The 22,766-nt window shown below is 39.6% G+C and overlaps 1 protein-coding gene across 1 annotated transcript in view; it reads left to right on the forward strand.

Annotated features, from left to right (window-relative positions):
• dok6 (docking protein 6) overlaps positions 1-22,766 on the forward strand; it is a 141,791-nt gene that overhangs the window by 108,437 nt on the left and 10,588 nt on the right. Inside the window, exons 4-7 of the mRNA XM_061965625.2 lie at positions 3,463-3,582; positions 15,652-15,841; positions 16,052-16,190; positions 21,078-21,183. Of these exons, the coding sequence (XP_061821609.2) occupies positions 3,463-3,582; positions 15,652-15,841; positions 16,052-16,190; positions 21,078-21,183 (555 nt within the window). The remainder of the gene's footprint in view (positions 1-3,462; positions 3,583-15,651; positions 15,842-16,051; positions 16,191-21,077; positions 21,184-22,766) is intronic.

Here is a 22,766-nt window from a genome sequence, read left to right on the forward strand (position 1 = left end):
TTGGTTCTGTGGTGTTTTTTTGTTTTGGGTTCCTGTTTAGTAACAGTTACTTTTTCATGGTTGTTCCCTGCGGTTTCGGTGAATATTAATGGCTGCGGTCAAAGGTCAAGGTCTGAGTGGATGTGCTCGCAAGTCAATGTGTGGTTGCAATTTAAAGCGTAGCAAAAAGCAGAGCTTGTATCTCAAACTATTTGTAAATAAGGTACACGTAAGGTACCGCTGTACATCCATTCCACTTCCTGTAGGTGACCCAGTATGTTGTTTAAATTGTATGTAGTGTTAAAGTAGTCTGTAGTTTCCTGTTAGCAAGTCCTGACTAATTAACACACTATTAAAGACTTCACTCTTCATGTGAAATAGCATATCGATTGCTTGAATAGGTGATTCACTCGTTTGGGACTGTGGGGCATGTGGATCAAACAGACTTGGAACTCGGAAAGTATTGACCAAGGTGTAAGTGAGAAAACTTGCTGTCATTGAATCTGCTGGCTCTTGTGAATGTACAATGTCACATTGATGGCACCTTATGCATAATGCACGCTGAATTTTGTTATGAAATTTATCTCACCATTCTTGAGAATTTGTATCCATTGTGAGTAGTTGTAAGGACTGACGTGATGACAGTTGAAGTTGTCAGATATGTATTTGGTAGGAATGTTTATTAGGGAACAGCAAAATATCAATATGGTAGATACATCTCTTGTGGTTGCAATAAATTAGAATTAGATATTAACATATACAATTACGTTTAAACATACAGGTGCCTCTTGAAATTATGCATCATGCTATCTACAAATTATTTGCATTTTAAATAGGACCTCTTTTCTGACTTATAAATGTTGTTACAATGTTATATACTCGTGTTAAACAATGCCCAAGTGCCAAATCATAAGGTTTATGCATTTTAGCGTGAGCTTGCATGCAGTTTTGGATGCCTCTTCTTTATCAGAAATGATAAAAAATATATTGATAGATTTTATTTGTTACTAATTTTTTATTTAGATCAATATTAAAATGCTAAAGTACAAACACATATTTAAAACAATAAAAGCTTAGCCAATAAACAGATAAAATACTAAGATAAACACTATCAGTGAATGCAAAATTGTGATTTTGTAACCATGTGTCTATTTATTTCAATTTTATTTAAAAAAAAAAATAACTTGGTCAAAAGATTTCACTGTGTAAAAGTACTTTTTGAACACATTCAACAACACCGCGATAATAAAGATAACCGTGTGAAATTCTGATATCGTTACATCCATAGTCATTTTTTTCCCCCAAACTTGTCCAGTCCAGCCACTCAGGCAAATCATATTGTTGATGTAGATGCCCTTATCTGCTGTACAGATTTGCTTTACAAAAGAGAACTGTGGGATATTTCTGTTGTTGCCCTATTTGTATTAGACTTTATTAAATTGATATATTTTGTGTTTGGCGCAGCTGAACACATCCCTATTCATTAATCCCTAGTTCTTAGTTACACCTAGGGCTGCAACTAACGATTAATTTGATAATCGATTAATCTGTTGATTATTACTTCGATTAATCGATTAATAATCGGATAAAAGAGACAAACTGCATTTCTATCCTTTCCAGTATTTTATTGAAAAATCTGGCATACTGGCACCATGTTCTGGAAATTGGGGGTGCAGCATACAGCAATAATAACACAGAAATGTAACTCATTAAATCAGAACTGAATCAGATATTGTACACGTTTCTGTTGTGAATAATAAAGGATTAATTTTAGGCTGCCTCTGAATAATAGCATGAAATATTCCAGCACCTTCATAACGTTTAGTTATACTAAAGCGTCACTCAAATCTAAATATATTTATATAGCCCGGCTACATTGATCCATTATGAAACCAACCTGAGATATTTCTGTCCGTTACGTTTATTTCCAAATTCGTAACCGTGCGTTTTCTCTCTCAGAACGAAGTCAAATGTGCCGGAGACACATTATCAGCCCCGCGTTGCAACAAAGGCATAACGTTAACGTTTCTCACAAAAAAGCTGAACTCATGAATGCCTGTTGCCACTATGGACTTAAAAAGTTTCGTACTGTGAGTTCTTCCCTTCATCCATGGCTCCAACATGTTTCCTCTTCAGGTGCTCCTGAAGCAATGTTGTACTTCCGTGCCGTTTTGCAGCAAATGCTCTTCTTTGAAGTCTTTAAAGTGAAGTGTTCCAACACTTTTGACGACTCAGGTCGTACACTTTTCTCCATTGAAGCAATAACCTCAAGATGTTTCTCCGCTAAACTATCCGTACTGTTTTCCTGCGCCATTTTTCAAATGTTTCCAGCAAAGGAGACGACGTCGTCACGTGAGCTGCACATGACACATTATTGGCTAGCTTACCTCCACCTCATGAGACGTAGCCTCAGCGCCGCACTAGCGCTGTTTTGTACTGATTTTGATTATTGTTTATCAGCTGTTTGTAAATGTTGCAGTTTTTAAATAAAGGTTTATAAAAAAAAAAATAACAAAAAAATAAAAAATAAAAAAATAAAAAATCCTCCGCGCATGCGTATTGCATAGTTACAACGAATCGATGACTAAATTAATCGCCAACTATTTTAATAATCGATTTTAATTCATTAGTTGTTGCAGCCCTAGTTACACCCCTAGTCTGAATCGATCGGAGAGTGTGCAGGTGTACTGAATGTTGTGACCAAGTAAATCTATATAAAGTTCATAAAGTTTACTTTCTGGAAACATATCTGGATGTATTTTTAAACAGTGTACATTTTCAAAAGATTAATTATGATGCTTTTGGAAAGGGTCAGGCATGGTTTCATTTGCAATCTGAGAAAGCTACCAGAAAGTAACATCTTGCAGACAGACTCAAAAAAACGGGTTATAAATGTGACTGTGGAGCAAAATTTACAGAGAAGCATATCCAATAGATAGTATCTAAACCACAAGGAAGTGTTGTAAATGTAGATTAAAATCATCATAGGTCCCCTTTCGAGAAGTCGAAGCTAAATTAAGGTCTGTACTCGGCTGCAACCAGCAGAAACGCTGTTGAGTCAAATAGTGTTTGGATCCCACTGTACGCAATATCTGAAGAGCATGGAAAAAAGCATTTCACTGTGGTGTATTCTGCATGTGACGAATAAAACCCTTGAACCTTGAACCTTGAAATAGTATGCAGCCTTTAGTTCAAGTTCATAAGTTTTACAGTTCCTCTGAGCAACATACTTGTTCACAATACAATGCTGGGATGGAAACAAGAGTTTGTATACATACATACATGTTTCAACATCCTTTTAAAAATAGCAATTAATTGATACCGGTAATTCATTAAAGGGCTAGGCTTAGGGTTAACCCCCTGACCCACAGTTTTAAAAGATTTAGTTACATTTCAGTTCTTCACCTTGAAAATATGAAATGAGTGGATTGAATGCCAAGTTGTCCTATTATAAGACTGTTGCTGTTGTGTGTCCACATGTAGAGCTAGATGCCGAGGAATGGTGCAAGCTGCTGAACGTGGAGTGCCTGGGCAGCCGTCTCAACGACATCAGCCTGGGCGAGCCCGACCTGTTAGCAGCGGGGGTGCAGCGGGAGCAGAACGGTGAGTGCCCAATTAGTCGGTGCTAAGATAGACAGCCATTCCTGGTCAATCTTCCTTCGCTCGGCTCACAGCCATGTCTCGGGGCATTAATGCTGTGGGTTTGTAGAGTAATGTGAGCTGCCAATGTCCAATTAAGTCTTGCTAATAAGAACTCTTTTTTTTTTTTTTTTTTTTTTTTGTCAATACCTGATCTGAAGTCCCCCGTTAAGTCTTTTGCTTTAGCAGGTCCAACTTCGGAAGTATTTCTTGTGGGAAAGAATTCGGTATGTGTGTGTGTACAGGTCACAGGCTGTGGTGGTGCTGGAGTAGGGGGGGGGGGGGGGGTTTCTCTCTGTTCCAGGCCCTAATGCGAAGTGCTGTGCATCACCGGCTTCCCTCATAATGAAGCTTGTCACAGAGATGGATGAGATTATGGCTCCTAAAGCCATGTGAAATAAATGTGCTTCCCCCCACATATTCCGCTCACAGGAAATAGAATGGAGCTCATTCACTCAGTAAAGCGGGAAAGGCAACAGGCAATCGCAAAAAAGTGCCAAATTTGCAAGTTCAACCAAAGCCTTGCAGATAAATTTGTCTCAAAAGTCAAACAAATTGCAATCATTATGCATCACTGAACATAGTGTAGCCAGCGTCCTCTGTAGTGGACAAAACGCTGGTTATCAGAAACAAAGGATTTTCCATGTTGAAGAGAGATGCTCGATATTGGCTTTTTAACTAAACGGGTTATTAAACTGATATCCTGAGTGTCGATACTGTCTAACACTTACATTTCGATATCAATATTTCCGATATCGATTTTACAACCTGACTGGGGAAATTATTGTACTGAGCTAGCAAGATTGTTTCTCTGTGGATGTAGGGGCAGTTTAATGAGGTCACCACTGGGTAAAGGTCCCACATGCCAAGTAGGGTTGGGCAATATACTCGATGTACAATATAGATATATGAATTTGGCCGACGATAGAGTTTTTAATACTATCGTTATGTCGTGATAATGCATGTTGATGATGCATTCTAGCTGTGTCTGCAAATTTGACAGCAACAAGTGTCCTCAAAGTACGGTAGTGTCCTTGCTAGCTAGCGGCCAATGTCCCTCAACAGTGCAAATCCGTTTCTAAGTCTGAAACCCTTGTCTCCATGGCGGCAAAAAAACTGTTTCTTACAAGTACCACTCTCAGTGGAGGGTGAGGAATAGCAAAACATACTACATACATGTCAAACTTAAGGCCAAGTCAGGCCCGCCACATCATTTTGTGTGGCCCTAGAAAGCCTGGAACCAATATGCGTATTTTCTTACTAAATGTATCCAACTTTCCATTTTAACAGGGAAAAAATACATGTACTGTGTTCTATAGAGGGACACGCTGTATAACATAGATGGATGGATGGATCATATTTCAAATATTGTTTTTGTTAAAATCAAAATACCATATTTTTCGGAGTATAAGTCACTCCGGAGTATAAGTCGCACCGCCCGAAAATGCATAATAAAAAAGGAAAAAAAACATATATAAGTCGCACTGAAGTATAAGTCGCATTTTGGGGGGAAATTCATTTGATAAAACCCAACACCAAGAATAGACATTTGAAAGACAATTTAAAATAAAAAAAAGAATAGTGAACAACAGGCTGAATAAGTGTACGTTATATGACGCATAAATAACCAACTGAGAACGTGCCTGGTATGTTAACGTAACATATTATGGTAAGAGTCATTCAAATAACTATAGCATATAGAACATGCTGTACGTTTACCAAACAATCTGTCACTCCTAATCGCTAAATCCCATGAAATCGTATTACGTCTAGTCTCTTACGTGAATGAGCTAAATAATATTATTTGATATTTTACGGTAATGTGTTAATAATTTCACACATAAGTCGCTCCTGAGTATAAGTCACACCCCCGGCCAAACTATGAAAAAAACTGCGACTTATAGTCCGAAAAATACGGTAAGTACTTAAATATCGGCATGACTCATAGTTAAAAAGCAATTTATCCGTCAAATTGTCTACTTGTCTATCACCCATTCCTAATACTGAGCGGTAGCCCTTCAATTGGGCGAAATGCAGGCAATATCCTATCCCATGTCATTAAAGAAAAAACTATATAATCCGCTGTAATATTTGTATACCAATATCGGACATCCCTAATCCAAAAACATTTTTAAAAAAACAAAAAATATTGCATACACTAAAGTTGCAGTACATTGAATCGCAATGACTGAGCGTGGAAGTCCAGAGGAAAAAGCCTGCAGTCATTTTTCAATTAGCAACACCCCCAAAACCTCCCCAAGCAGTAGTGGGCCATCATTAGATCAGAGTAGCCTAAAAATACTCCTGCTTTATGACATTGCTATTTTCTATCCACTGCAGACACATGGATTATTTTGGAGCTATTGACTGTAATTAATGAGAACCCATCTGTATTATTGAGAACCCACCTGACAGTTAAATGGGGTGGAAGAGGAAGGAGATACATGGCTGTGTCCCAAGTCTGGACGGACTGGAAGGGAATTCTTGCAAAAGCTATCAATTATAATCAAATCAAATTGATCTTTCATGCATCAGCAGTCGCGGTCAAAAGTTTGGGCTCACTGCAGTGTTTCCCACAGACCTGGAGATTATGGGTCTAATTTGCATAATTAGCCAGTGTTTGCGCTTGCATGGATAAACAGAGCTTGTTTTAGTAGATGTGTGCGACATTTTGATCGTTTACTAGTCATCAACTATCTTAGTCGACTAATCGAGTAATGGTGCGTAAACCTAGTCAGTGGCTCTAACTTGGCAATCGGCTTTTAACTTCAGCCTGAGATATTTTTAAGCATGTGCCAACTAACAATATTAATTCAGAAATATTTATTCATAATGTAATTATGCTGCTCATTAGGCTGCTACAAAAATAAAACAACCATCAAACGTCCGTCCATTTAAAATCAAGTACAGGCAAAGTGCTGACATAAACAAGTATCAGCTACACAGAGACGTCCACAGCTGTGCATGGAAGAGTGATCCACCCCAGGTCACAACTGGGGTCAACTAGCACGTCATCCAGACTAGTACTGCTCCAGAAATGATCCGTGGCCACCTGGTATCCTGTCCTAGAAGAAGAGGGAGACACAGCAGAAAAGCGGCCGATCAGCTGGTCAAAAAAGGGGTCTATCTAAAATGTTGAGTATCCATCCATCCATCCATCCATCTTCTTCCGCTTATCCAAGGTCGGGTCGCGGGGGCAGCAGCCTAAGCAGGGAAGCCCAGACTTCCCTCTCCCCAGCCACTTCGTCCAGCTCCTCCCGGAGGATCCCGAGGCGTTCCCAGGCCAGCCGGGAGACATAGTCTTCCCAACGTGTCCTGGGTCTTCCTCGTGGCCTCCTACCGGTCGGACGTGCCCTAAACAACTCCCTAGGGAGGCGCTCGGGTGGCATCCTGACTAGATGCCCGAACCACCTCATCTGGCTCCTCTCGATGTGGAGGAGCAGCGGCTTTACTTTGAGCTCCCCCCGGATGACAGAGCTTCTCACCCTATCTCTAAGGGAGAGCCCCGCCACCCGGCGGAGGAAACTCATTTCGGCCGCTTGTACCCGTGATCTTGTCCTTTCGGTCATAACCCAAAGCTCATGACCATAGGTGAGGATGGGAACGTAGATCGACCGGTAAATTGAGAGCTTTGCCTTACGGCTCAGCTCCTTCTTCACCACAACGGATCGATACAGCGTCCGCATTACTGAAGACGCCGCACCGATCCGCCTGTCGATCTCACGATCCACTCTTCCCTCACTCGTGAACAAGACTCCGAGGTACTTGAACTCCTCCACTTGGGGCAAGATCTCCTCCCCAACCCGGAGATGGCACTCCACCCTTTTCCGGGCGAGAACCATGGACTCGGACTTGGAGGTGCTGATTCTCATCCCAGTCGCTTCACACTCAGCTGCGAACCGATCCAGTGAGAGCTGAAGATCCTGGCTAGATGAAGCCATCAGGACCACATCATCTGCAAAAAGCAGACACCTAATCCTGCAGCCACCAAACCGAATCCCCTCAACGCCTTGACTGCGCCTAGAAATTCTGTCCATAAAAGTTATGAACAGAATCGGTGACAAAGGGCAGCCTTGGCGGAGTCCAACCCTCACCGGAAACGTGTCCGACTTACTGCCGGCAATGCGGACCAAGCTCTGACACTGATCATACAGGGAGCGGACCGCCACAATCAGACAGTCCGAAACCCCATATTCTCTGAGCACTCCCCACAGGACTTCCCGAGGGACACGGTCGAATGCCTTGATAAAATGTTGAGTATATAAAAAAATATATATTCAAAAAGGAAAAGTGCATGACGTGATGATGAGGATGTCGTGATGTTGCTAGGTACGACGTTCCTGACTCATGACAATATGAAGGGATGCAATCAACTAAAGGCTGAAATACGCCCCGCGTCACGTAGCCCGTTCGACGGCGTCTTGATGCGTACATAGCTCTTCCGTAGGGGATAAGATTTGAATTGTGATTCTCTGACCGCAACATCTAAATTGTTATTGGCACTAGAACTAATCATTTAGAAATCAGTTTACTTTTATTGTACATTTTTCTCATACACCGGAGAAAAGGACATCCGTAAAGTTGGACTGTGCATTCCCTGGGCGAGTTGCGGCAGAGGACGGGAAAATTTGCAACGCTATCGGGCCATTTGGAGAATGGCACACCAGAGATCTAAGCACTGTAACTGTAAGAACTATTTTATATTGGTCAGAAAACTTTTTGTGCAAATCAAGCATTATTGCAAACAACACAACAAGCTGTAAAACAACACTCAGTAATTATTTTCAGAGTCCACCAAGATATTAAGTACACAATACAAGTCGCCAATAGTTTGCAAGAAAATGTTCAATGACTGTTGCTTTCTCTAATACAGGGATTGTCAAACGGTGGTACGTGTACCATTAGTGGTACGCAGGTTTCATCTAGTAGCATGCAAAAGATTTAATTAATCAAATATTGTTATGATGTGACTCGAGCTGTCATCAAAAGTTTATCCGTCGTTATAATCTGACTACTGTAGGCCGTAGTCGACACCAAAATAAACAATTGAGACGCAAACAAAACTGTCTTACTTCGTAATTTATATCACTCAACACGCGGGGACCCGAAGGTTTAACAGTGTTAATGTTCAAACTCTCTGTAATGTTGCAGTGGCCACAAAAATTAAATACTGTATACTTGGTAAATAAAACTTCTACCTTGTTTTTAATGATCACTTAGGCCTACTACGCTACTATATTTTAATGTTGGTCATTATGGTGCTACTTGAAAAGCCAAGTGTTTTCTAAGGTGGTACTTGGTGGAAAAAGTTTGAGAACCACTACTCTAATAAGTGCATTTCAAGCATAACGTCGGCTCTGCTGTGCTGGGCAAAAACTGACTAACCACAGCTCTGCGGTTCACGTCGCCGCCGACACAAAGCAATAATTTATGGGAAGTACACTTCAAAGTGTGCAAGATGGTTTGCATGGGAAGGAGCAAGCCGGGGACCCTTACACAAGCTACTTGAAGCATGGGTACTAGGGATGTAACGATAAACGGTATAATGATAAACCGCGATAAAATTCCAGACGGTTAGTAATACCGTTTAAATTTTTGATTACCGAAAAACCGTCATTTGTTAATGCATTTTAGGCAACACTGCTTACTTCCTGCGCATGTGCACAAGAGCTGTTCGGCTTGCGAGACATGGCAGCGACTACACAGACTTTGCTTTGAAAATGTTCCCTCTGAGCTATTGGTGCCGATAGCGTCGTTTTACTTCATTTCAAACACTTTTACTTCCGTGGATTTTCGGTGTGCGATTAAGAGTGCAATGCTGTTGGAGGAGAAAAATATTTGATGTTGCAGTTTCATTTTGAACGTGCAACTAGCGTTCTTCCGTCAGCTGCTGGGACTGAGAGTTAGCATGCAGCAGGCGATGTGTCAGGAACGTTGCCACAACTTGTTTATAAAGTCTGTAGTTTGTTGACTGGGATGCTCACTCGTCCTTTATTTAACTGCTAACTTTGTTAGTGTTCCAATAACATCAATACTAGATAAAATGTTTTGTCATCTCATAGAATTGAATGCTGGCTGAGTTGTCGGTGAGGCACAAAGATTGCGTATTAGATGTGAGAGGTATCACTCCTCTTTATTTTTGTTGGCCAAACTGTTGCACTGAAGTACATGGTTGGTGGAGAAGAACAAAGCCTGTTTATTTGACTTTATCTTCATTAGCCAAACTGCTTTGTGTTTTATTTTGATCTCAAAAAGTAAACACTGTTTATATACACTGTATATATATATATATATATATATATATATATATATATATATATATATATATATATATATATATATATATATATTCTAAATGAAGTCATAATTTTCGAGGTGTATATATATATCTATATCTCGAAAATTATGAATTAATTTAGAATCGGAATAATTCAAAATCCCGATGTGGAGGTGAATTGATTTTCTTGGAGCACCCCTACCTTACACTGTTTATTGAATGAGAATATGAAAGGAGGAGATGTCTCATTTAGTTTGGTCATTCAGAAAAGAGGGGTGGAGGCTTAAAGAGATGGGTAAATAATAAGTATGACATTTTTTGACATGTAATTTGTAATGTAATTTGTAATTTGTGTTGAAAATAATTTTCAAGCGTACAGTAAAAACTCTGTGCATCCATTTTCTATGCGGCTTATCCTTAATAAGGTTGTGGATAAGCTGGAGCCTACAACATTAACAACAAATCTAAAAATAAAGAACTCTCAACATTGACAACTATTGTTTTTTGTTGTAATATTGACTATGCATTTTTTTTAACATTTGTTTATAGAGGGTGTTTTTTATATATATAACAAACATGTCAAATGTGTGTGTGTCCCAAAAACAAGTAACCCACACAAAATAAAGTATAAGCAAATATTGACATGAAGCCACAGACAACTGCACTCCTGAATGTCAACACGGCGCAGCAGTACACATAAGCAGACAAAAGGCTCATCAATTATCTACCTTACAATTACTTTTCGATCGAGTTAAATTTGAAATCAGTTTCTTTTACATATTTTAGAAAAAACACCCCATACTTCCTGAAACTTCTCCATTTTGAGAAAATACAGATCATCTTTAATCCAGTGGGTGTGGCAAGTCGGCGCTTTTGCCTTCCAATTTAACACAATGAGTCTTCTAGCCAACAATGTTGTGAACGTTACAATATTTTTTTGTATTCACTAAGAGAAGATGACAGAGGGGTTACCTCAAATAGTCAGCTTAGAGGATTCGGTTCGATCTTTTCTCCAATTACCACAGACAAAGTATTAAAAATTTCAGTCCAATAACTGCACAGAGATGGGCAAAGCCAAAACATAGTATTATACATATATTAAGTTAGCTGGAGACTGTGAGCGCGTGTGTGACCTGGACACCCAAGTAGGTGAAACTTTGCGAGGCAATTTTAAAGGAAAAATTGTAGGTATTTATGTTTTTAACAAGAATAAGAGGAAATATCCTCAAACTTTACATGTTATCACTGGCTTGTTTTTGCGAGTGACCCACTTCTGCCCGGAAAAACACGAGTGATGACGTCACGACTATTGTCGACAAATATAATTGAAGAACAAATATTTTAGAATAATAAATGGTATATATGTAATAATATATGGTATATATGTAAATGATAGGTAGGTGCATTAGGTAAAGTGTGAGGAGGAGGACAAATCTATAATATAAGATTAAAGGCTGCTCCACATCTCCCACTGACAATGTGAGATAGTGACAAATAATCCATCACTCATCTTTTATGTCTTAATCCTTTTGTGTCTCATGCAAACGCTTTATAAGATCCAAACAAAGCTGCATCCCAAAAGAGGTTTACTTTTGCTGTAGGGTTATTTTTTTAATAATATTTTTTATAATATATACAAAACAATTGTTTTTGTTAGTATAATAATTAAAAATGTACATTGTGCAAACTGTATTGTGTTTTTCGGACACGTTGATTCAGTTTGGGTATTTAATTATTATGGAACGGAAAATAGTCTAGCTGAGAGTCAATTTGACAAGGTTTAATGATATACGACAATTCAAGGTTTTCAAAAATGGAATTATTGTCTTATGATAGCAGGCGGCCTTTGAATAGCAAGCATCTTGTTTATGTTTTTATTTTACCAGCGCGAGTCATGCGCTTGCTGTTTCCAATCTGCTGTTATTGATCTTTTGCATCTCATCCCATTCTTGGCAAGAAGGTTTATTAGCATATTCCCCAAAAATACAATCTATTTCTGGAAGGAGCTGAACAGGAAAGTGAGGCGATTGTAAATACTGTATTTCTTATTCCAGTGGACGGGCACATTTTTTGACTCAGCTGCAGAGAGTAGAGGGTTATTGGAAGGGAGGCAGATATTTGTATTAATACAGTTTGAGCGTTTATTCCACAAGTATATAGTGGTTCTTTGTAGGGTTGGGTCATAAATTTGGTACTTTTATAGGTACCAACCAAATTCCATCGGTACTACTGAGTATCAATCAACGTAAAATCAAAAATTGCGATATTTTGATACCTTTATTGCACGTGACGTCACACCTGTCATCCATCAAACACTTGGCTGGCAAACAAGCACTGAAGCAGCACTCAGAGGGGACTCATTCTGACTGCATCTAAGCAATGTTTCAATTTTCCAACAAAGCAAGAAGGCGCCGCTCAAAAGTACAGTGACCACTTTTCAAAATACCCAAGCTCGTAGACATGCTACTGATTAGCATTAGCAATTTCACATGGTGATTTCAACAGTTAAATTAGGAAAGGAAAACTACAGCTTAAATGCACGTTACAATAAAACTGTTGTGTAATAAGTACAATATTTACAGTATAATATATACTTTGTATGGCTCGATCAAAGCCTAGCTGCAGCTAAATAGCAAAGACTACTTCCTGACTAGGCAACATAGCATAGCTTATACCAGAGGTGTGGACTCGAGTCACATGACTTGGACTCAAGTCAGACTCGAGTCATGAATTTGGTAATTTTAGACTCGACTTGACAAAATGTAAAGAGACTTGCAACTCGACTTAGACTTTAACATCAAGACTTGTGACTTCACTTGGACTTGAGCCTTTTGACATGACAAGACTTGCTACTTTCCCCAAAACCCAAAGATTAAAAAGTTATTCAGGAGTGCTCCGTATCTTTCATTGTGTACGTGTGTGTCTCTCAGCTTGTGTGCTGCCTGTCAGTTCAACAGCCAATCAAATTAGATCCACTTTGTTTTCATCCCACAGCATTCATCCAATCAAATTGCAGGACAACCAAGAAGAGCTGTCAAACAACACGCTAGTGAGGAAAAATTATGCCAAAGATAGTTTCGTTCGGGTATTAAAACTACGAGTTATTCAACAAAAAACGAATTGCAGTATGCAAAACATGCGGTTCGAAGATTACAAACGGAGACGCAACAACTTCCAACTTCATTCGACATTTGAAGTTGCACAAAGAAGGGTAAGTTTTGAATGTAAGCTAACGTTTATTGGCTAAGTAACGTAACTTTTATTTGCTGTGTAGTTAAATCAGTAAGGCTGTAAACTCGCTGCTAACGTTATAACCATAGACATCTTATAAATAGACGCAGCGTCGAGCGCTACTGCCTACTGGCGCTGACGAGACGCGGGGCCGCCATCTTGGAGTGGTGATCCGCTCCACTCAGTGCAATTCATTTGGCAGGAGAAATGAACTGTTAGCGCATTTAATTCATTTTACCTCACTGAATACAACTGATTTTCACGCGTTTTTTTGTCATACATGTAGCTATGTTAAAGGACACATGTTTTGGCGTGTTTTATTATTCATAGTTTGCTTAACAGTAATATAATATTCTTATATGCTATAAGTGGCCAGACGTCCGAGATCAAAACTGGGAATATATTCCCAAAGAAGGGGGAAAAAAACGGTCAGCTATTTTTAAGTTCAAGAAACAATATGATTAGGTTATATATACATGCGTATATCCTACATAAACAATGTATGAATACATTAGATATCTATATATCTTAGGGACCTATAGACTGTATCTCTGTTGCTGCAGCAGCAGAGAGTTTATTCTGTCTTGACACTGTATTGATATTTTGTATTACATTCTTCCCTTAAATGATAATGTTTACAGTGATTGTTTTATATGTATTTTTTATGTATGTCGCTTTGGATAAAAGCGTCTGCCAAATACTTAAACATAAACATATATAAACACCTGAAAGTCTTTATATCAGCTAAAACCACCAATCTGTTTCACTGGATTCAGAATAAAACCAAATTCTGTCTTATCCAACAATGTTAGTATTTGAATATTGTTACTTGAAGACTTATTCCTAGTTACAATCATACTGTTAAGAAAGTATTGTCTTATACTTTGCCTAAAATGAGAATGCATCATAATCAGTGGCGGCTGGTGAATTTTGTTTTAGGTGGGGCTGAAAGTTTGTAAACCAAACCCCTGTTGGCGGGTCATCCTCCCCCAGAAGATTTCTTTGTGATTTTCACATACAAATATTGAAGATCTTTGCTCCTTCTCAATTATGTGGTAATATTCTTTTCACAAAATACAACCAATAGTACGTTAATGTTAAATCTTACTTGTGAAAAGTAATCCCCCGATTCCTATTTTCAACAGTGTGCTCATTTGAGCAGGAAAACGCTAAACACCAGCCCGGCATCTTTGTTTTCTACCTGTCAACTGTCAGTTTAGGCTGCTCGCCGGCTCCTCATCACCACTTCAAGATGGCGGCCGAATTTCTCGCGTCACAGCAGCCAATGCTGCGTCTACTTATAAGAGGTCTATGGTTATAACGTTATTGCAAACACGGCAATCTGTTGCGTCCACTGCAGTTCGCTACCTTATTCATACTTTTTGTCAAGTAATTTTTTTAAAGCAGGGTTGCATGAGGTACCTATACGTAACGTTACGTTAGTCAATGTATGACACACAGTAACGTAACGTTTGACGGCGGTCAGCAGCACCGCGTATTTTAGCTACCTACAAAAAGACAAACATAGTCAAATAAAGGTCAGTTAAAATGTATACTATATTAAGAATATGTGTACATATTGCATAGGGCCCTGACATCTAAAAAGTACAACTCTGTTCATTGTTATGTTCATGTATTTGTTATGTTTTTCATGTGTACGCACACATAAACACACATACAGTATGAGATGAGATCAATTAGATAAGGTAAGAACAGGATAGAAACTGCTGTGGAACTAGTTACAATGCAATATGCCATGGAAATACAATGTTAACACTTTTGTGCAAATAAGTACAGTTGCACTTGTTTTTTCAAATGAGTTTATTCTGTAAAGGAATGAGTTAAATGTTTAAAATACTGGTTAATAGTCTTATTATGAAGTGCAATGTCAGCACTATTTTTTTTTCCTGCAATTTCAAATGCACTTGTTTTAATAAATAAATACAGCGTTTTAAAAGCATACACAATCTGTAAATATATTAGTCTGTGGTTAAAAGGACTTGAAAGGACTCGAAACTCAAAATGCAGGACTTTGGACTTGACTTGAGACTTTCCAGTCTTGACTTTGGACTTGACTCGGGACTTGCCTATCTTGACTCGGGACTTGACTCGGAACCTGAGGGCAAAGACTTGAGACTTACTTATGACTTATCAAAAATACATACTTAAATATCTGCTAGTCATCTTGACTTACAATTTCAAAGCAAGTTATCCATTAATCTGTAAAAATTATAATGTTCAAAAACAGATGCCATTGCAAATTGTGTAATTAGCTATTATGTTTATATTCAAATACAGTCACTGTTACATGGGGCCCTCTGAGGGCAGACATAATTGTATCATGGCTCGCAATAAGAATGAGTTGTATTACTGTATCATATGTACTGGATAATCACTCACAAAGTCTTCTACAAAAGCAAATACCGGTAATCATTGGGTCTCCGATAAACATCAGTTATTTATGCGTTAATGCCAATTTTTGACCTATGTGTTCTAAATGTAATCTTTAAATCTATACAATACAGAGCGTTTCAACGTGTACTTGATGCCCACGCCCAACCTGGACATCTATGGCGAATGCACCATGCAGATCACCCATGAGAACATCTACCTGTGGGACATCCACAACGCGCGCCTCAAACTCGTCATGTGGCCTCTCAGCTCGCTCCGACGATATGGTCGAGACTCGATCTGGTTCACATTTGAGTCCGGAAGGTGAGTAAGGTTTTTTTTTTTTTAAATAAATATATTTTGTGATGTGATGCTAAACGAACAAGAGGCCCTGGGGCGATGCTTTGCCAGAATGTGCTCATGTGTGCGACTTGTGTGCGTGCTTACAGCGGCAGCTGCTCTCTGGAAGCGTGCGTTCAAGCATGAGCGCCGTCAAAGTGTGTTTACCTCCACGTTGTGTCTGTGCGTGTGTAGGATGTGCGACACAGGCGAGGGCTTGTTCACCTTCCAGACACGGGAAGGAGAGATGATCTACCAGCGCGTCCACTCGGCCACTCTGGCAATTGCCCAGCAGCATGAGAGGATGATGGAGGAGATGGAGAAAAGCTCCCAGGTACTTTCAGACTTTGTTAATAATGACTACCAGACTGTGGCTATAAAATATTTCCTGTTTATGTTATAATATGCATTATTGCCACTTTCCGCCACATTTAAACCTTAATTATGTTATGGAAGCAAGCCAGGTCATTGTGGCGATTTGCTGTGGTCATTGTATGTTTGTGCGTGTGTGTGTGTATGTATATATATATATATATATATATATGTATGTATGTATGTATGTATGTATGTATGTATGTATGTATGTATATATATATATATATATATATATATATATATATATGCATGTATGTATGTATATATATATATATATATATATATATATATGCATGTATGTATGTGTATATATATATATATATATTAGAGATGCGCGGATAGGCAATTTATTTCATCCGCAACCGCGTCAGAAAGTCGTCAACCATCCGCCATCCACCCGATGTAACGTTTGATCAGAACTGCACCCGCCCGCCATCCGCCCGCCATCCGCCCGCACCCGCCCGAAGTTTTATTTACGGAGGCAATAATTGAGCATGGATTTCCAATCGCACTGGCTGATCACATGGGACAGTTAAATGTTTGTAATGCAACCTTTAAAAATCATTACGCGGTGATTGCGGTCCCAAAAATAAACTTTTCTTGCATGATAATGTCCAGAAAAATTCGCTTTATATTACTATAGAGTCCTTTTAACGAATGAGTTTGATGGTTTATCACAAACCTTAAATAAAAGAAGTCCTTTGTTCTCCTGCACCATGCGCGCGTGCGCTTTGGCCTTGCTTCGTGTTTGGTGCGCAATCCTGTCGGCTGTATTTCACAGCACGACATACTGTTAAAAGTGTTTATACTATTTATGCTTTCAAGTCCAAGTTGAAGAAATCTTGTTAAATTTCGGTAGGTATTCTTTTCGTGGTGGTGGGTGGGTGGTTGCTGTCATGGTGCACGTATTGGAGTGTTGTGTTGGGTTTCGTGAATGGTTGGTAGCTGTTATTTCTCAGGTTGAAAGTGACGTCAAGGAAGTTGACGGTTTGCTTGTTGGCTTCAATCGTGATCCGTAGGCCGTTCTCTTTGAAAATTTGGCATATGCACTTCTTGGTATTCTCGCTGCTCCTTGGCAGCAACCACCCACCCACCACCACGAAAAGAATACCTACCGGAATTAATAAAAGGCTATCGATGCTGTCATCTAGCAAAGCTGAATTTGACCAAGCAACCCCCCCGTACCAAAAAGCCCTTGATGAAAGCGGATACAATTTCACCCTCACCTATGAACCCACGCCAGGAAACCAGCCAAAAAAGAACAGAAAACGAAACGACATCATCTGGTACAACCCCCCATACAGCAAAAACGTCTCAACTAACATTGGACACAAATTCCTCAATCTGATTGACCCGGTAGTACCAGCTGGTTTCGGTCGGTGCCAAAAAAGTACCGGATCCGGTGCCCATCCCTTGTGACAAAGCATGATCGTAGTGTAAGACATTTATATATATGTATAGCGTAGCGCTTTAATTTTGAAGCCGGAAAATTGTGTGCTTGGTTTGAGAAAGTGTCTTGGCATGTTTTGGTGTTGTATCTCCTTTCGACATCCTGCCGACCGTCTTTCATTTCTGTTGAGCTTTTATGTCATTTTACTTACTAAAACAGTCACAGTAACAATCTAAATGTTATGTTATCACTGCACCTTAACCCTAATCTGACCACGGAAGTGAAGCACCACCCACCTGAATGATGCACCCCGCAGGCGTTTGCTGCAGGGATGTCTCCTCTTCTCACGGCGAAAAAGAGTCCTTTCTTGTCGGGAAAACTATTTGCCGTGGCTTAGAACCTGATATTTCCATAAGGTAGACTTTGCTTTGTCCATTTCTGCTCGCTTGTGGCTCAGAATAACAAGTGAACTGCAGCCAAGTTCTTCCCGCTACGGCACTGTCCAAGGGTCAAAATGGACGTGGGTTTGTTAATCGGCCGTTAAAAAAATATGTGAATATTATTTAAATTCATAGTTAACAAGTCATTATTTCGTTAACTTTGACAGCTCTAATACAAATATGTGTGTATGTATATAAATAAGAATGTAAAATGGATATATATATATATATATATATATATATATATATATATATATATACACATATACAGTATATACATATACACACATATATGTATATACTGTATATACACGTGTGTGTGTGTATATATATATATATACGTAAACATGTGTATGTATGTGTATAATGTATGTATGTGTACATTATGTATATAATGTGTATGTATGTATATGTACAGTATATAGGTGTGTGTGTGTGTGTGTGTGTGTGTGTGTGTGTGTGTGTGTGTGTGTGTGTGTGTGTGTGTGTGTGTGTGTGTGTGCCAGCGAGATCCAACTCTATGCTGACACCAACAATTCCCATGGATTTTATGATGCCATCAAATCCATATATGGTCCACAGAGAAAAAACATAACCCCAGTCAGATCAGCAGACGGAGTCACTCTCTATAAGGACACACCCCAGATCCTAAATAGATGGGCTGAACATTTCAACACTCTCCTTAACTCCGAAAATCCCTCTGACCAGGACATTTTCACCAGTTTCCCAACCACTCCCCCTGTCGTCCACCTGGACTCCCCGCCTACCTTTGCTGAGGTCCGAAAAGCCATCAAGGACCTAAAAACCAACAAAAGCCCAGGCCCTGACGGTATCCCAGCTGAGGTGCTGAAGCTTGGTGGCTATCTCCTCACCCGCCGGCTTCACCGATTGATTGACTCCATCTGGTCCTCTGAAGCCATCCCCCAGGAATAGAAGGATGCTGCTATAATAACCATTTTTAAGAGAAAAGGTGACAAAGCCGACTGTGGAAACAGCAGAATAATTTCCCTGCTCTCGGTTGCTGGGAAAGTTCTTGCCCAGGTCATGCTCTCTCGCTTAGTTACTCACATCTCTGAGAACATCCTGCCTGAATCGCAGTGTGGATCCAGAAGAGATCGCAGTACTACTGACATGATCTGGCTACAAAGATCATGTCAGTAGTACTGCGATCTCTTAGGTACAAGAAAAGTGCCGGGAACACCACCAGGATCTGTTCATCGCCTTCATCGACCTGTCCAAGGCTTTTGACACCATAAACCGGAATCTCCTTTGGGACTTACTGGGAAAGCTGGGGATTCCGCCGAAGTTCCTCAACATCCTGAGACAACTACATGATGGAATGCGAGCCTGTGTCCGCATTGGAGGCCAGCAGTCCCCCTCTTTTATTGTGAAAGTCGGGGTCAGGCAGGGATGTGTCCTAGCCCCTGTCATACTCAACCTCTTCCTCTCAGCAGTCACTCTCCTCTCACACAAAGCTCTGGGAACCACAGATGGCATCCAAATACAGTTCCGGCTGGACGGCAGTCTCTTCAACATCCGGCGCCTCCAGGCCTTTACTAAAATTACAAAACAACAGATCCTAGAACTTCAGTATGCTGACGATTGTGCTCTCCTTGCCCACACGCCAGAATCTCTACAACGTGCACTTAACGTGGTCTCATCCACGTACAGTGCCCTAGGACTCAAGGTCAACATTTCAAAAACACAGATCATTGCGCAACACTCTACCCACCAGTCAGAAGTGCCTGTCTTCAACATTGATGGCCAGCAGCTCACCATCGTTCCACATTTCACCTACCTCGGAAGGGTCCTGTCACCCACCTGTAACATCAATAATGACATACAGGTCCGTGTTGGGTTAGCGTCTGCTGCCTTCGGTAGGCTCAAAACCAGGGTCTTCCTTAAACCTGACAGTTTCCACCAAAGCAGCCGTTTACAAAGCAGTTTGTCTGTCCACACTGCTATACGGCTCGGAAGCCTGGACCCCTTACCAAAGGCACGTCAGAATCCTGGAGAGATACCACATCCTCTGCCTGCAACGGATTCTGGGTCTGACTTGGGAGGACAGGGTCCCACATGTGGATATTTACAACCGGACCCAAACACCCAGCATCCAAGTGTTCCTTGCGCAAAGACATCTGCGCTGGGTGGGGCATGTAATCCGCATGCCCGCCCAGAGGCTCCCCCGACAGATCCTCTACGGCCAACTCCAGGAAGGCTGTAGGTCTCCTGAGGGTCAGCGGAAACGCTACAAGGACCACATAAAAACCCTCCTGAAGCGCTGTGCTATCCAGCCTTCCGCACTGGAAGTCTTGGCTGTTGATCGCCACACCTGGTGCAACTGCAGTCACGCCGGCATTGCTCATCTCCAGGAGCAGACCACTGAGAGGAGAAAACATCAACGTATACAGCAACATCAGCGCGCTGCAGGGGCCCCCCTCTCAAGCGTGGACTACATCTGCCCCACATGTGGCAAATAATGCGGGTCGCGCATTGGCCTGGACAGCCACATGCAATGGCATATACGAAACCCCCCTCAATAACCCATTACTGGAGCAACGTCATCATCACCGATGGACAGCCATAAGCAAGTAAGTGTGTGTGTGTGTGTGTGTGTGTGTGTGTGTGTGTGTGTGTGTAGTGTGAAGAATTGGGCCCCATGCAATATTAAGACGTAGCAACAATCTGATTGCAGACGTGCGTTGTGTATCTCATTTTAAAATACTGCACAAAGTGTAAAAAGAAGTTTAGCATTGATATATATATACTGTACATATATATATATATATATATATATATATATAGTAATGACATGATACGCTTTTTGCCTATTCCCAGCTGAGCACAGGCCACTTACTACTGGAAATATTGATTGGTATTTGGATGGATTCTACATCACAGAATACGGCTGCCTCTGCACTTAATAATTCATATTCCACATGTGTGTCTGTTGGAAAATTAACTTTCCTGCAGTGAGAGAGAGAAACCACGTAAAGTTTTCTTTGTTTTCTTTCAGCTGCGATCATCAGAGACGCTCACCAAGTCCATCTCTTTACCACGAAGTGTATATTGGCAACATATCACACGACAAAACAGTGTGGGAGATCTTTACACTTATCAAGGTATACTTTGTCATTATCACTATGTTGGCTCCTTTTCTTCTACTTTTTTCTTCTTTTAAAATATTGCAAGGACATTTAAACTACACTTTATCTTGTAATCAAGCTTATATAAAAAGAAAATGCTCTTCTTGCAAAAAATTAAAACAATTTAGATCCTCATCTTTGTCAGAATTGACACTTTTTTTGCAGATAGAATATACTTCGGAACTAAATAAAAATACTAAATATGTATATTTATCAGGACATACACCTAATTTGTAATTTTACAAACTTTTTTTCTTGCACTAAATAATTAAATAATGATTTAAAAAAATCCTCTATTCACACTTTTTTTAGATCCCTATAATTTTTTAAATGTTCCTGTGCAAATAAATACAATTAAATTAGATCAAATTCACATGTCCTCCCCCCTTTTTTGTAAAATATCTGAGTTATAATGAAAAACGCTATATAAAATGTATGTATTATTCTATCAGAATGTACACCTACATTTATTTTACAAAATGTTTCTTGCAAAAAACAATATTTAAAAAAATACTTTTATCATATTCCTAAATGTATTTAAAAAAAATACTTATTGTGCAAATACGCCAAATTCAATTAAATATAACAAAAATACACATCAAGATTCACACGTAAATATAATCTTTTTTTTTGTGCATAACCAACAAATCGTATATCCACGTCTTAATCAGATCCTTTAATTAAATGACAAATAAGTTTTTCACGCTAATAAATCAAATTATAAAAACATGATACACGTCTTCATTAAAATTCACCAAAATTGTAATTTAGAATCACACCCATCTTATTAAAAATACAATAAAATATAGAATGCACATTTATCAAAACCGCTTTTTCAATTTTCAGTTTGACAAATGTTTCAAAGAATACATGTTTGTTTTCAAAGCCTGGATTTACATCTGTGTGAACAGTTTTTTAATGTTCTTTGAGCACAAATAAATCCCTGATAAATATATTTATCAATATTAATACTTTAAAAAAAATCTAATTCTTCCACAACAAATTTAAATAAAAAATCAGACTTTTACATCTTCAAGTTCACAATTAAATTTGATTTAAATTCATGATTTAGACATGAGAAAAGGAATACGTCTTACATCACAGCAATGCTTAGAAGAGCATGCAAACAGCACCACTGGTGGCTATGAAGGGTATAACAGCAGAGAAACAATCTGATTGGAGACCTTGATGGCGTTGATCATTTTTTAGGTGATATTTACAGTACATTCATGACGAGTGGTAAGCATCACTTCCATCTCGTTGGTGTCTTGGGACAGAAACATTTGTTTTGTGGCGCTCCGCCGCACACATGATGAATATCCAATCAGCACAGCCAATTTGCTGAGTCATCCTCCGATTGCTTTTAAATACGCCGCAGGCCTGCAGGAGTAATTAAGGTGCCACACTTGTTTATTCCTCAGCCTGACTCCTCCTGCTCCTTTTAAGGTTCCATTTTACTTCAATGTTGCTGGACTCTAAAACTTTCAACAACCACCCAAAAGACTTAAAAATGGACGTGATGGAGGGGAAAATAGTTTTTGTGTGTATCCTTGTATTTT

This window comes from Nerophis lumbriciformis, linkage group LG07 (assembly GCF_033978685.3).
Source record: "Nerophis lumbriciformis linkage group LG07, RoL_Nlum_v2.1, whole genome shotgun sequence".
Taxonomy (NCBI): domain Eukaryota; kingdom Metazoa; phylum Chordata; class Actinopteri; order Syngnathiformes; family Syngnathidae; genus Nerophis; species Nerophis lumbriciformis.